The sequence below is a fragment of the Trachypithecus francoisi genome, unplaced genomic scaffold, assembly GCF_009764315.1.
Source record: "Trachypithecus francoisi isolate TF-2019V2 unplaced genomic scaffold, Tfra_2.0 Lachesis_group21, whole genome shotgun sequence".
In the NCBI taxonomy this organism is placed as follows: domain Eukaryota; kingdom Metazoa; phylum Chordata; class Mammalia; order Primates; family Cercopithecidae; genus Trachypithecus; species Trachypithecus francoisi.
This window is the reverse complement of record NW_022681467.1, coordinates 60059657-60075787: the sequence shown is the minus strand read 5'-3', so window position 1 is coordinate 60075787 and position 16131 is coordinate 60059657. Positions and strand designations below refer to the sequence as shown.

The window sequence follows — 16131 nt, the reverse complement described above, 5'->3', positions numbered from 1 at the left end:
CACACACGTGCACTCACACACGTGCACTCACATGCACACACGTGCACTCACACACGTACGCTCACACGCACTCACGTGCACTCACACACGTACACTCACAAGCACACACACTCACACACGTGCACTCACACACGTGCACTCACACTCACACACGTGCACTCACACACGTGCGCTCACACGCACACACGTGCACTCACACACGTACGCTCACACGCACTCACGTGCACTCACACACGTACGCTCACACGCACTCACGTGCACTCACACACGTACACTCACAAGCACACTCACATAGGTGCACTCACACACGTGCACTCACACACATACACTCACGTACACTCACATGCACTCACACACGTACAAGCACTCACATTTGCACACACGTGCACTCACACACATGCACTCACACATGTACACTCACAAGCAGTCACACACGTGCACACACACATGCAAGCACTCACACATGCACTCACACACGTGCACTCACGTGCACTCGCACACGTACACTCACAAGCACTCACACGCACTCACACACACGTACACACACGTGCACTCACACACGTACACTCACAAGCACTCACACGTGCACTCACACACGTGCACTCACACATGCACTCACACACGTGCACTCACAAGCACTCACAAGCACTCATATGTGCACTCACACACGTGCACTCACACACGTGCACTCACAAGCACTCACACATGCACTCACACACGTGCACTCACATACACTCACAAGCACTCACACGTGCACTCACATACGTGCACTCACAAGCATTCACACACATGCACTCACACACACACACTCACAAGCATTCACATGCACTCACACACGTGCACTCACATACACTCACAAGCACTCACACGTGCACTCACACACGTGCACTCACACACGTGCGCACAAAGCCTGCGGTAGACTAAGAAGCCCCCTGCAGGCGTTTGGGAGGCAGCCTCTTCAGTTCTGCGGCTCATCTCACTCACCTGAGGATCCGATCGGAATTGGAGCTACTCTTGGAAGGATCTCCTGTCTGCGGCTGCTGCTTCTCATGGGATTTGGCTAATTTTTCGGCGGCAGCAATGGGACACCCAGACAAACTAGAGGAAGGAAGAGGAGGGATATCTGAGCCTTCCCCTCCACGCCTGTCCTGTCCTGGGTGACTGCATGTGTGGGTGTCTCACGGCAAGGTCATTCAGATGTGAGAACTCCAGGTGTGCAAGAAGCCAGAGCCGGGAATAACCCTGTCATTCTGCAGGGCAGGGGTTTTCTCTCTGACTCTGTTCTTGAGCCCTCAAAGTACAAGCTGCCTAGTCAGTTTCTGTTTTGGAACATTCTACGCCAATGACACACAAAGATGAAATACATCCTAAAGGCCTTGAAAGCTCTGGGCAAAGCTGCCTCCTCTGCATGGGTCTGGGTGACCGGCTTTCCCCTCACCCGCGTCCTCTCCCTTCCCAGCTTCCAGGGCTGGATTCTGCAGCCATCTCTGGCTCTTGTTCCGTTAGCTGCCCTGGGGCAGCCCAGGGCCCCACTTGGACCACAACCTGGGCACTGACCCTGGATGACTCAGGCCCAGGAAAGCCTAAGACATGGAGGCAGCAGCTTCCTCTGTCAGAATTAAGTCAACCGGGAGCGCCAGCGCCAGTCCCTCAGCCAGCTCGGGGAGGTGACGTAATGGGGAATTGGCCTCTCTTCAAATGATGTGACCTCAAAAGCTCTGGCAGTCCCTTCAGCTGAGCGTATGCTGGGGCAAGGGCATATCCCACCAAGGCCATGGCCTCCCATGACACTTTGGGTAAGGCTGGGGGGTAGGACCCTCTCGCCACAGAAGACAAGTCAACAACTATACCTCGAGAGCGGGCGGGCAGCTTCACTTCCACCCAGGCCTCAGAATTCCCACAAAGCAGCCCAGAGTACAGTCCTGGCCTGCCAAGCTTACTGTTCATGTCTGCCCTTTCCACTCAGGAGCAAGAGCCAGTGTGCAGAGGTTTCTGAATGTGGGCAGGACACAAGTATTCACCTGGCTCTCCACACGGTCATTGTACCTCTCTTCACAGAGGGTGCATTGCTCGCTCCTCCACAGGCCGCCCCCTGCTCTCTTGAGACCCCCAGCTCAGAGGGGTCAAGGCAGCAACCCCATGGAGTGACTGCACCTCCAGTTGCTGCTCTGCCCACACAAATGGCCCTCACAGCCCAGGTGTGCCCTGACCTTATACCCACTCCTGAGGGCAGCAGGCAGGGAGAAGGGCAGCCCACAGGGAGCTACCTGGCAGGCCAGAGCCCCGTCCCAGGTCACGGGCCCAAGGCCCAGACAGGGACACACAGGTCTAACCCAGGTGCCCTACCACACACGGGGCCGCCCACCCTGGCCCCCACCCTGGCCCAGTTCAGTCCAAGTACCTTCTGTGCGTGTTGCGGTTGCTGTTCACATGGCCCTGGCCTGTGCAGCCGGGAGTGGGGCACTTCAGCACGTTCTCATGCATGGCTAAGACTGTAAGAGAACCGGGGATGGAGGGAGCAAGGCTGTCAGAGAATCTGGGGAACACCAGCTGAGTGGGAAGCACAGGCTGAGGAGGAGGCAGGAGCCCTGTCCAAAGGCTGCTGCTTGGTGGGCAGTTGGGGGACACAACAATTTAGGGCTGCAGCGCAGGTCAGCTCCAGCCCCCAAGAGCCTGCAGACGTAACTCCCCACCCTCAGTGTGATCAGGGCACACCCTCCACCACCACTGTGGTCCCTCCCTCCTGCGGCAGAAACCAGACTCAGCTTTAAAACCTCTCGGCCGGGCGTGGTGGCTCAAGCCTGTAATCCCAGCACTTTGGGAGGCCGAGGCGGGCGGATCACGAGGTCAGGAGATCGAGACCATCCTGGCTAATACGGTGAAACCCCGTCTCTACTAAAAAATACAAAAAACTAGCCGGGCGAGGTGGCGGGCGCCTGTAGTCCCAGCTACTCGGGAGGCTGAGGCAGGAGAATGGCGTGAACCCGGGAGGCGGAGCTTGCAGTGAGCTGAGATCCGGCCACTGCGCTCCAGCTTGGGTGACAGAGCAAGACTCCGTCTCAAAAAATAAATAAATAAATAAAATAAAACCTCTCATTCTGTGGTTTGCTCCTTTAAATTTAATTTTCACAATTACTGCTTCTAGCCTAAAAATTAGAAGAAGTATTTGCTTCCCAAGCCTTCGGAGCACAGAGGTTGCTGCAAGAAGACCTCTCTCTTCCCAGCGTGCTGGCACTTGCCTGTCCCCTCCCATCGATCCGTGACTGTGGGCTCTGACCCCGACTGGCGTCTCTAGGTAGACAAATGGGCTGGTTGCAGGGCCCCAGCCTCAAAGGGCTCAAGTTTGGGCTGAGGCAGTTTGTAGGGGGAGGCGGGGAGATGTAAGGATGAGCATCTGAACAAACCAAAGGGGCAGGTTATGGCCCTGGGCAGGCCACGCCTCCCCATAGACACCAAACACCACAGAGGCAGCCTGAGCCTCAGAGTTAGGGCCAACACTACACAGAGCTACTCACTCTCCGGGGGGATCCTATCCTTGTGGGGACAGCCAGAAAGGCTGCGGTGGTGCGGGTACAACCCGGTCACGTGGCCAGTGCCATCACAGCCTGGTGTTGGACACTTGATCTCACGTTTCTCAGCTCTTGAAGGATCTAAAACACACAAGTCGCATCAGTTAGAGCCAGGAAGCTGGGTGGTGAGCAGAGAGGGGGCAGGGGTAGCTCAGGACCCCTCTCTCTGGCTGTCCAGAGAGAAGAGAGGCAAGACTGCCCATGAGCTTGAACAGGGACTGGGGCTGGACAGTCAGGTGACCCTGAAGAATCCAGCCCACACTGGCTACCTGTGTGCAAAAGCCCTGATACTGCCCTGACCATCCCAAAGAGCAGCTTGTGCAGTGTTTTAAGGAGAACAACGCAGATGGCAGCTGGAGTCCTCTTTCCTCTCTCCTCTGACAGTGTGGAGGCCTCATGGGTCAGCCTTCTGCCTAGAGAGGTCAAGGCGTTTGGCAATACTCCTGCCAGGAGATGTCCTTGGAATCTGACAGCACGAGGAGTACAAAGGAGCTAAGAAACTTATCCAAGGCTGCATGACTCATATACGCCTGGGCAGAAATTTAAACCCAAATCTGTTATGGACTTCATCTAGACTCTGCAGGACCAGTCTGGTCACTCTAGAGTGCAGGGACCAGCAGGAACACAGAGGACCCTCACAGCAGAGCTGACGTCTCAGTGAAACACCTTTGGACGAGCTGTCCCCTTTGGGAGGGTGCAGAGGTCACAGAGCCAAACTCAGAACTCCCACATCAGAGGGGGAGGGCCCCGATGGTGGGCTCCAAAGGGAAGGAGCTTTTGCTCTGCTGCCCCCAGTTCAAAGGAGGAGGAAGTCAGACTTCCACCCATATGGACAGGCAGCGGAGTCCTGAGGGGCTTCCAAACCCATGCCCAACACCTGCCTCCTGGGCTTGCCACCCCGTCCCACAGCCTCCATTCAGAATTCTCGCTGCATCTGGGTCCCAACATGAGTCCCTTAGAACCAGTCCCAGTCTCGTCTCTATCCTACTACACGTTCACATTGCACAGACACTCACAGCCCAGCCCAGCGCTGTCTGGTGTTCTCAGCTTGGCCAACTGTGTCACCCGGGGCTGTGTCCCTTTGGGTCCATGCACTGAAAATCTATTCCTGAAGGCAGGATACCTTGCCTCTGGGTCCCCCTGTGTCTGTCCCACAGGTCTGAGACCCTTGAAAACCTGGGCCTGGGGCTGTCACTTGGTGTCTCTGTTCCTCATACGTGTCCCACCCAATTCTGCGCTGATCTGTGTGGCCCAAGCACACCACACCCAGACTGGTAACCACATCAGGCCCTTAACACCTGTCCCTACGTCTCACCTTTAGCCTGTGTCTCTTTGTGCCCATGGCCCCACAAGGCCGGAGCATGATGGTGCTGACTTAAATCTGGGTCTCCAAAGAGCTGTCCCGCCATCTGGGTTGCCCTAAAGGGTGTCCCCTCAAAGCCTGGGGTCCATCTCACCCTGAAACCATGTCCCCACCCATGCCCCTTAGTACCTTTCCCCTGGGCTTGTCTCATGTGCCTGGGTGTTCCCAGAAAATATGTCCCTCATGTCTCCACTGACCTGCCTGTCATGCCCCTTGAATTACGTCTTGCTCAGGTCTGTCTCTCCCATGAGCCAAGTGCGTCTTCCCAGGGTTGGCCTTGAGTCTGTGTCTCCTGCATTTTTGGTTCCTGGCTCCAGCACCTGAGTCACCTCCCATCCCAGTTCTCTCTCCTTATCTGCCCCTCCCTGGTCTCAGCTAACCCTTCCTGGGGGCACTCATTGGAAGAGCGCCAAGAACTCCCACTGCCCCCGTCCACCTGGAGAAGAGATGCAGGACTAGACGTGGGGAAAAAATAGGCTGAGGTCCGGGCAGGTCCCTAGTCTCAGGAGAAGAGAGGCCAAGTGCCCAGGTGCAGAAGGTTCTCTGCACCAGGCCAGGTGAGCCAAAGCTGACCTGCCCAAGGCCTGGCCTCCCTGGCATGGCTCACTGAGGGAGCAGCCCCTGGCCAGCCCTGCTCCCCAGGCCCCTGTCCCAAGGAGGAATCTGAGATGGGCAGTCAGCAGAGCAGAGCCAGCCTGCTCTCCAGACCCTGACACCCCAGTAACAGTGAAGGCCGCAACCGTTCCCTCAGGATTCGTCCTCAGACCTCAGCACTCCAGGCTCCCAGCTGCTCCCCAACCATGTCAGCCCAGTCCCAAGCCCCTCCAAGCAGCCCTCCTTGTCTGTCCTCACCTCAACATCAGCCACTCAGTGTGGTCAGGGGATGCCTCCCCTATACCCTGCACACTTTAGAGCCAAATCCAGGCAGATGCAGAGCCAGCGGCAGGCTGCTTCCTCTGAGGAGAAGGGCACCCCTCACCTCTGCCTGCTGGGCTCCACCCCCTGAGAGGATCAGGATGACCCAGCATGGCTGTAGGAAACAGCGGGTTCTGTCATAGCACAATCCCTGCCACAAGTGTGAGTTGGGGTGGAAGGGACAGGACAGTCCCCACCCTCTCCGGACCCCAGATGCTGCTGTGACCAGTCACTCTGGGTGGGTCACTGTCCCTCCCACCTCCTCTCTCCCACCTGGTTCTTTCTCACACGCCTCCGCTCTGACTGCTCGGTAAAGCAGTGTGGGAACCCATTTGCTCGGTATCTGACCACACTCTGTGCCGTGTGTCCGTCCTTTTGTCTGTTTTCTGCCATCCCCCAGCCTCCTGTCCTAGAAGGGCTCTCAGCCTGCGTTTGTACACTGGGGCAGGGGTGAAAGGATGAGTCTGCAGGGCCAGGCCACCCCGACCCCTACCTTTACTGTAGTAGCTCTTCCGAACAGTGTCCAGGGCCTTTGCTGCCTTCCCTGGCTCTCCCAGGCCCAGCTGGCTCTGCTCGGCAGGCGGGCAGCCCGGCGCACAGACCGTGCGCACCTGTTCAGCCTTCAGGGCAATGGCCTGCTCCAGGAGGCCCAGGTTTCCCCGGGTCATCATGTCATGCATCTCTGACTCGTCGGTGACTGTTGACTTCTGGGAGTGGGTGTCCTCGTCCTTGTCATCGTCCGAGCGGACCTCCACAATAACAGAGTACTCAGGCTTGGGACTGGGTGGTTCTGGGCCCTGGAGCTCAGGGGCCTTCTGGGCAGAGGCGTGAGAGGTGTCCTCCTGCAAGATCACATCAGGAGCTGCCTCTTCCTCCTCCTCCTCCTCGTCTTCCTCCTCCTCGTCCTCTTCCTCCTCCTCTTCCTCGTCCTCTTCCTCTTCTTCATCCTCTTCCTCCTCCTCTTCCTCCTCCTCCTCCTCCTCGTCCTCCTCTTCGGGACTCAGGATGCCTTTCTGCTTGCTGGACTCCTCACTGGCTGCATCCTCCAGGGACTGAGGACACAGGTCCTGGCAGCGTTCAGTGGTGACTTCTACAACCTCCTCGGCATCCTCTGGCTGGATGAAGAGGCCTTTTTCACCCTCCTCGCTGGCAGCTCCCTCTGTGGCCTCCTGAAGCAGGTGCACAATGCCAGGGCCTGGCTTGGCCGCCAGGGTCTCTTCAGCAATCTGACCCAAGTTCAGGAGAGAAGTGGCGATGATTCCCTGGTAGCTGCTATAGCTGCCCTTGGAGGAGCCAGTGGGGTTGGATCCAAAATGGGACTTGATGGGGCTCCTTCCTGCACAAAATCAAAATCAACGTGGGGGCCAGAGAGCATGTGGGAAGACTCCAGGTCTCCAGTCCCCAACACACCCACCACCCTCCACCTGACCTACCACTCACTCTTCACACGGGAGCCAAGGGGAAACACAAAACTCCCGAACTGGGGATTTGGTATGGACTTTCCGCCAACCCTTCTGCCTGAATCCAGGTATCATGGTGAACATATTTCAGAAGGCAGGTCATGGGCCACTGATGTATTTTCTAAACTAAGAATTACTTAGATACTTTTCCTTAATGTTCCTCTCCCATCACGTTTACTTTCTAAATCAGATCAACCTGCACTGTATACAATGGAGCTTAAGCAGCAAGTCAGATTTTAAAAATAATAATTGTTTCATAATTGAAAAGCAGTAAATAAGAATGGGCGCGGTGGCTCATGCCTGTCATCCCAGTACTTGGGGAGGCCAAGGCAGGCGGATCACCTGAGGTCAGGAGTTCAAGACCAGCCTGGCCAACATGGCGAAACCCTGTCTCTACTAAAAATACAAAAATGAGCTGGGCGTGGTGGTGCACGCCTGTTGTCCCAGCTATTCCTTGAACCCAGGAGGAAGAGATTGCAGTAAATCAAGATCGTGCCCCTGCACTCCAGCCTGGGCAACAGAGTGAGACTCTCTCAAAACAAAAACAAAACAAAACTAAGATATGGCAGGTGCTCACCACATGCAGGCCCTGTAGGGTTGTCAGCAAGGACGCCTGGGCCAGCACGTCCCACAGTGGTAGGAACAGGCCCTGCCATCCACCCACTTCGGAGGGGAAAGTCCAAGCCCAGGATGATGCCTCAACGCCAGATGCCCTTCTTGATAAGAAAGCAGGAAAATCTGTCTCTTCTCCCTGTGATCTAGGACTATGCTGATTCCACGGGGCTGCGCACTCACGCCAGAGCCCCCCAAGGGAGCTGGGGTTGAGGACCCTCTCTGGCTTTGCTTCTGAAATCCATCTCAGACCCTTCCCCATTGCAGAAGCTTTGGGAGTGCTGGGTGGGTGGTGGGGATGGCAGGGGGAGCTGACCTTGGGCCTCGTCTGACCCCGGGTCTCTACAGATCTGCCAGGGCACTCGGGGTGCAGACCCCTCCCTCTGGAACCCAGGGGCCAAAGCACCTACTTCAACCACTTCCGCCAAGGGCTCGGTGCCCCAACATGGCAGTCCTGGTAGACTCCCCAAGGAAATGGGGGACTCATCTGCTTTCCTCCTTCCCGTCTTGGCTTCCCCGGGCACCCCATTTTCAGAGGCCCCACCTGGTCCTCAATCACCTGAACTCAACCTGAGGTGTCTTCTCAGCATCTGCCTGTGAGTGCCTCAGGGGAAAGCAGACCTCTCACCCATGCACCCAGGCAGGTCTCCCAGAGGGCCAGTCTAAGACCCTCCCTTCCCCACTTACAGACACACAGAGACACAGCCTTGTCTGTCTCTCATATACATGCAGACACCTGCCAAAACATGCTACAACTGCACACACACACACACACACACACACACACCAGCCCCATGTCTGTGTCTGCCCTGCCTCTCTCCTACACACACAGTGTTCACACACAAACACACCACAGGCCCCATAAACACCATGGGCAGACTTCTCTCCCAGGAAGCCCAGCACACGTTGGGACAAGACATGCCTTGTTCTCAGGAAGAGCTTTCTCTCGCTCAGAGTGAGCCCCTCCCCGCTCACAGGCTGCAATTCTCCAGGGCCACACTAAGCACCCTTTATTCGGGGAAGAAAGAGCAACAAAGCACCTTCAGCTGGCTCGGGGGATGATCTCCTCCTGTCTGATGTCTCAGCCTCGGCCCCCTCCAGAGTTCCTTCCGATTCATCCGAAACAGAGGCGTCCTTCACCTCGGTGTCCTCACTGCCGTCGCTGTCCACACCATAGCCCTCGTCCAGAGCCAGCTTCAGGGGGTGCGACTTCCTCTTGGACACCAGGTGCTCAGCCTCAGCGCCCTCCAGCTTCCTCTTCTTGGCCAGGGGGCAGCTCTGTAAACTGGGAAGGAGGAGTAGGCAGTGGAGAGGGCCAGGCTAGGGCCACGAGAGGCCTCAGCCACACCATGCCCCGCTCCCGAGGGTCCTCCCTCCCTCCCTCCCTCCCCCACAGACTCATCCAGTTCTTGCCGGGGACCCAGACAAGAAAACCACAGTGCAGCTCTGGTAAGTCAGATGGTCTATCTTTCCCCCACAGGGTGTGCCCATGGCCACACGGGCCTCCAGGCTAGAGTGGGAGGTCGCTGCCTTGCAGAAGGGCCAGCAGCCTGGCCTCAGGAGCCGTGGAAAAAGATGAAAAGTTCTCCATCTGCAAAAGGGCCTAGAACAGAGTTGGGGGGGGGGGGGGCGCTCCAAATCTGCTTCCCAGGAAGCTCTGTGAGATCCAAAGGTCCTCTCACCTTCGGTGCCTGGAGTACTTGCCCCGGACGTGTCCTGAGCCAGTGCATCCTGGGGTGGGGCAGCTGAGGGGAAAGAAAAAGGTGAGGTCACATCAGGCGATGGGTTCAGACCTCAGGGCCCATCGCAGACCTTCACCCTGGGGAGCACACTCTCTCCAAATGATTCATCTCAGAATGGCTGCTTGCAGTTTGCTGAAAATTAATAACTCACCCCATTCAAATAAATGAATGGTTCGTTACAGTTTTACAAGTGTTCAATTAAAGACTGTTTATACATATGAGCAAGACTTCTAACGCCAGAGTCTCCCAGACCGCTCCCTACAGCAGGCATTCCACCAGCTGCCACCAGGTTTCCAGGAGCTTGGACACAAGACACTCTGAGGTGCCCTGAACACAGTACTCCTCTCTAAAGAAGGCCCAAGTCCAAAGCACAGAAGTTGGCATTCACTGTGTCCATCACTAATGCTATAAGGCCTATGGCCATCGGCGGCAACAGTCTCTGCATTCCCTGTCAGCTGTGACCTTCGTGCCCCAGCAAACTGAGCCAGGACTGACAGGCAGAAAGGAATCCGTGGCCCAAGCCAAAGGCAGTGGTGAAGATTCCACCAGTGCCTGTAGCTGGTGTGAGTCCCAGCTTCCACACAGGGAAAAGGAGCCAGGAGGGCCAATGAACCAGGAGCTGACAGGGTCTGCCTTGGTGGAAGACTCTTGGGCTAAGAAGGGCAGTTTGGGGAGCGGGTGATACTGACCCTCCTGCATCGCTCACCCCAGGGCTGGCAAGCACAAGGCAGAACACCCAGGAGTTCCTCTTCCTTAACCATCATCTGTCTCCCGATATAACCAAACCAGCAGGAAGCTCTGGAAACTTCTGAGCATGAGTACTGACTATGCCAACCACCGTGGCAGGAGGACCACAGCTCCCACAGCAGCCTCGGGGCCAAAGGGGCCGCTGTGGAGTGTGAGGCCAGAGTTCACCACATATCAGGCTCTTGCGGGCTGTCGGATGCATCCACGGCTCAAGGACTACAAGGAGCAGCCATTGTAAGACCCAGATGCCTGCGCCAAGTCGCCTAAGGCAGGTGGGAGGGGCAGGCCTGCACTCCTTGCGGGAAGACCGAGGCTTTCCTGGCCAAAATGGGAAGACCTTGTTTTGTTTTGTTTTGTTTTGTTTTTGTTATTTCATATATATATATTTTGTACTTTAAGTTCTAGGGTACATGTGCACAATGTGCAGGATTGTTACATATGCATACGTGTGCCATGTTGGTGTGCTGCACCCATCAACTCGTCAGCACCCATCGACTCGTCATTTACATCAGTTATAACTCCCAATGCCATCCCTCCCTCGCTTCCCCATAGTATGCCCCGGTGTGTGATGTTCCCCTTCCCATGTCCAAGTGATCTCATTGTTCAATTCCCACCTATAAGTGAGAACATGCGGTGTTTGGTTTTCTGTTCTTGCGATAGTTTGCTGACAATGATGGTTTCCAGGTACACCCATGTTCCTACAAAGGACACGAACTCATCCTTTTTTATGGCTGCATAGTATTCCATGGTGTATATGTGCCACATTTTCTTAATCCAGTCTGTCACTGATGGATATTTGGGTTGATTCCAAGTCTTTGCTATTGTGAATAGTGCCACAATAAACATACGTGTGCATGTGTCTTTATAGCATGATTTATAATCCTTTGGGTATATACCCAGTAATGGGATGGCTGGGTCATATGGTATTTCTAGTTCTAGATCCTTGAGGAATCGCCACACTGTTTTCCATAATGGTTGAACTAGTTTACAATCCACCAACAGTGTAAAAGTGTTCCTATTTCTCCACATCCTCTCCAGCACCTGTGTTTCCTGACTTTTTAATGATTGCCATTCTCACTGGTGTGAGATGGTATCTCACTGTGGTTTCGATTTGCATTTCTCTGACGGCCAGTGATGACGAGCATTTTTTCATGTGTCTGTTGGCTGTGTGAATGTCTTCTTTTGAGAAATGTCTGTTCATATCCTTTGCCCACTTTTTGATGGGGTTGTTTGTTTTTTTCTTGTAAATTTGACTGAGTTCTTTATAGGTTCTGGATATTAGCCCTTTGTCAGATGAGTAGATTGCAAAAATTTTCTCCCATTCTGTAGGTTGCCTGTTCACTCTGATGGTAATTTCTTTTGCTGTGCAGAAGCTCTTTAGTTTAATTAGATCCCATCTGTCAATTTTGGCTTTTGTTGCTGTTGCTTTTGGTGTTTTAAACATGAAGTCCTTGCCCATGCGTATGTCCTGAATGGTGTTACCTAGGTTTTCTTCTAGGGTTTTTATGGTATTAGGTCTAACATTTAAGTCTCTAATCCATCTTGAATTAATTTTTGTATAAGCAGTAAGGAAAGGATCCAGTTTCAGCTTTCTACTTATGGCTAGCCAATTTTCCCAGCACCATTTATTAAACAGGGAATCCTTTCCCCATTTCTTGTTGTTGTCAGGTTTGTCAAAGATCAGATGGTTGTAGATGTGTAGTATTATTTCTGAGGGCTCTGTTCTGTTCCATTGGTCTATATCTCTGTTTTGGTACCAGTACCATGCTGTTTTGGTTACTGTAGCCTTGTAGTATAGTTTGAAGTCAGGTAGTGTGATGCCTCCAGTTTTGTTCTTTTGGCTTAGGATTGCCTTGCCAATGTGGGCTCTTTTTTGGCTCCATATGAACTTTAAAGCAGTTTTTTCCAATTCTGTGAAGAAAGTTCTTGGTAGTTTGATGGGGATGGCATTGAATCTATAAATTACCTTGGGCAGTATGGTCACTTTCACAATATTAATTCTTCCTATCCATGAGCATGATATGTTCTTCCATTTGTTTGTGTCCTCTTTTATTTCACTGAGCAGTGGTTTGTAGTTCTCCTTGAAGAGGTCCTTTACATCCCTTGTAAGCTGGATTCCTAGGTATTTTATTCTCTTTGAAGCAATTGTGAATGGAAGTGCATTCATAATTTGGCTCTCTGTTTGTCTGTTACTGGTGTATAAGAATGCTTGTGATTTTTGCACATTAATTTTGTATCCTGAGACTTTGCTGAAGTTGCTTATCAGCTTAAGGAGATTTTGGGCTGAGACGATGGGGTTTTCTAAATATACAATCACGTCCTCTTCAAACAGGGACAATCTGACTTCTTCTTTTCCTAACTGGATGCCCTTGATTTCTTTCTCTTGCCTGATTGCCCTAGCCAGAACTTCCAACACTACGTTGAATAGGAGTGGTGAGAGAGGGCATCCCTGTCTTGTGCCAGTTTTCAAAGGGAATGCTTCCAGTTTTTGCCTATTCAGTATGATATTGGCTGTGGGTTTGTCATAAATAGCTCTTATTATTTTGAGATACGTTCCATCCATACCGAATTTATTGAGAGTTTTTAGCATGAAGGGCTGTTGAATTTTGTCAAAGGCCTTTTCTGCATCTATTGAGATAATCATGTGGTTTTTGTCTTTGGTTCTGTTTATATGCTGGATTACGTTTACTGATTTGTGTATATTGAACCAGCCTTGCATCCCAGGGATGAAGCCCACTTGATCATGGTGGATAAGCTTTTTGATGTGCTGCTGGATTCGGTTGGCCAGTATTTTATTGAGGATTTTTGCATCAGAAGACCTTGTTTTTAACAGGATTGACATTGTGAGTCTGAGCTCTTTCCAAACCCAAGCACATCTTCCAGAGCCTGTGAAGGGAGGAAGGAAAGGGCTGGCACCCCCACACCTGGGACCCAGGGAAAAGAACACCATCCCCAGCCTCTATCCAGACACCTCTTATCGTTTCTAATTCGACTGACCACAGGCCTGACTGCAGACAACTGTGGAGCCCAATGGCCTTGCAGGCCACCCTCCCCGACCACCTCAGGGAGAACCGTCAGTAGAATCCAGACCTCACCCTATCACCCAGCTCAACAGCAGCCATGGGGTGGGGGAGTGCTCATGGGACATTCTCTGCAGTCTTCCAGGGTGGTGCTTTCAGTGTGTTAAAAAGAAGACAGAAAGGGAGGGAAGGAAGGAGGGAGGAGGGAAGAAGGAACCCAGGCAGGAAAGGAGGGGAAGAGGGAGGAAGAGGGAGGGAGGAGAGGGAGGGAGGGAGGAAGAGGGAGGGAGGGAGGAAGAGGGAGGGAGGGAGGGTGCGCACATGTACTACCGGGAAAGGAGGGGAAGAGGGAGGGAGGGAGGGAGGGAGGGAGGGAGGGAGGTAGGCACGTCACACTGCCGGGAAAGGAGGGGAAGAGGGAGGGAGGGCACGCCACACTTACTGTGGGTTCCCTTTCCAAACTGAGGGAGTTGCTGCTGCTGCCACCCACCTCTCCCTGTCTCTAGTCTCTTCTAAAATCCAGGCCCACACTTGCTTTCACTCTTCGGAGAACTAGCTTCGAGACTTTTCACAAAAAGCTCCTTGTTATTGGGGACTCGAAACTAAGGTCCCAGTAAGTCGATGAAATCACTGAGTTAATCAGGTAATTAGGTGACAGCCGTTGTGGGGACCAAACTGCCCCGAACACATCACCCTCAGCTGCGAAGAGATCCGGTCCCCAGAAAGGTGGGCCCGCACCTTCCCGCCCCAGCTCAGAGGCTGTGAGGCAGGGACAGGAAGCTGGAAACCCCTTAGATGCCTGTTCCCCACCCCTCAGCCGAGGGGACAAGAGACCCAGCCAGGGCCTCCAAGGGTGTCATGCCAGCAGATGCCAGCCCTGCAGTTCACCTGCAAGCACACCCAACTCTTATTTACTGATGCCCTCTGGATGCTCAGGGCCAGAACCGTAGGGAGAGGAAGACGGCCAGGGCTCCAGGACTCCTGAGCCTCTTTTCTCCGGGAGGAGGAATTCCCCAGCCTTGATTCCTCAGCTCTGACTAGGGCTGGTGTCAGAGATTCGAGGAAAGGACACACGTGAGGCTGGGAAGAGGGTGTGGCTCACAGTCACCCCTCAGCTGGCATCCTGCATGACAGCTCTGAGGGACCAAAACTTGAAAAGTAGGCATCAAAGAAGACAAGTCGGGAGAGGAGCCGAATCCCAGCCTGGAGTCCGGTGCTTCAGCTACAGCCTTTGAAGACACTGCCTTCCCTGCCTTCCCTCCCTCTCCTGGGGCAGGAGATCCCCCACTCCCTCCTGTCATCTGGGTGGGCATTGGCCAGTGGCTCAAGGAGCAAGGCTCCAGAAGAAGGGTGAACTACAGATGTGTTCTCTCTCTGAACTTGGAGATGGTCCTGAACTCGGGGTTGTTGGCGACTTGCTGTCTCAAAGATGCTAACCCCAACCCTAACCTTCCCTAGTCTTCGCCTCCAGCAGAGCCAGTCTGAGGCCATGTGACAACAGATGGACCCAGGAAAAATACAAGCTGAAATGTCATCTGTTCTTCCACTGGGGTGAAAGGCACTCAGAATGCTAAATTCAGGGCACACGGAAACTCCCAGTGGGCTCCAAGGTCGGAAATAGCAACGGAAACTCCCAGTGGGCTCCGAGGTCGGAAATAGCAGCTCAGGGTCCAACTCGAGCCCAGTCCAACCTCTCCTCAGTTCACCTGGTAAACAACCAATGGAGTGTCTTCCCGGGAGCTCTGCCTGAGCTAGTGGGGAGATGAGCTGGGGTTTGGGGCACTGCAGGCTATGAAGTTCTGAATCAGTGGGGTGCTAAGTCCCCCATCCACAGAGAAGGTCCTGCACGTAGGGGTTCCCCACAGGTGACTCTGTGTCCGTGAGTTCATCCAGTGTCACGGTCTGCATACAGGACGTGGTGCTCCTCTCACAGACCACAATAGTGCGTATTCTCTGTGGGTCATGCTTCCTGTTCTGGCACCCACAGTGTGGGCCCCACCAGAACAGAGGTCTCATCTGCTTGTCCAGTCAGAGCCCAGGGTGTGCTGGTAAACAGGTCTTTGGGAGGGGGAGACATCATCAGCCCATTTCTGTGGTGTAAATGCTCCCACTATGGCTGGGGCACACAGTCAGCCAACATGAGCCACAGGCATGCCCACGTGGAGCGTGTGGCCAACATGTTTGAGAATTCAGGAATGCATGATACCTTCCGCGCAGAGTGTATTTGATTCCTTGGAACATAATCTTTGTTCGATTTTACTCTAAGCATCACTTGTCAGCAATGAAGAATTAGTGGAGAAATTGCTGTTGGAACACGAGACGTCAACATGTTTTCCCCGAGTTTCTCCATTAAAAAGATCAAGGGACTTACTCTTACCAAGCATGTAGGTTAGACCTCAAGGCTAGTGACGAGGGTGTCAAAATCAAAATGCTCACAGAACCCCTCACTTAGGCTGGACAGGTCCTCTCAGAACATTTCAAAACAAACGAATCTATTCGAGAGTCATTTTTTCTTCTGCTGTTTCAAATCTACAAGAGAGCACCCGGCCATTTGTATTTGCCTTACTTCCTCCACACTCCATCTGTTACCAAAAAGCCTGGAGTTTCCTCTACTCCTGTGCCCTCGCCTGGGACTCTCCTCCATCTTTGTCTCCACCGTGTCCCCGGGCGACTGCCATGTGGCACCTCCTCTTTCCTTTTCTC

General features: G+C 53.7%; 1 protein-coding gene across 5 annotated transcripts in view; it reads right to left on the bottom strand.

Annotated features, from left to right (window-relative positions):
- Window positions 1-16131, bottom strand: part of MYT1 (myelin transcription factor 1) — a 114651-nt gene that overhangs the window by 27602 nt on the left and 70918 nt on the right. For all 5 annotated transcript variants that reach the window (XM_033187071.1, XM_033187072.1, XM_033187069.1 and 2 more), the window contains 6 exons: window positions 9602-9664; window positions 8960-9204; window positions 6341-7183; window positions 3516-3650; window positions 2402-2492; window positions 985-1098 (listed from right to left, as the gene is read on the bottom strand). In XM_033187071.1, the coding sequence (XP_033042962.1) occupies window positions 985-1098; window positions 2402-2492; window positions 3516-3650; window positions 6341-7183; window positions 8960-9204; window positions 9602-9664 (1491 nt within the window). The remainder of the gene's footprint in view (window positions 1-984; window positions 1099-2401; window positions 2493-3515; window positions 3651-6340; window positions 7184-8959; window positions 9205-9601; window positions 9665-16131) is intronic.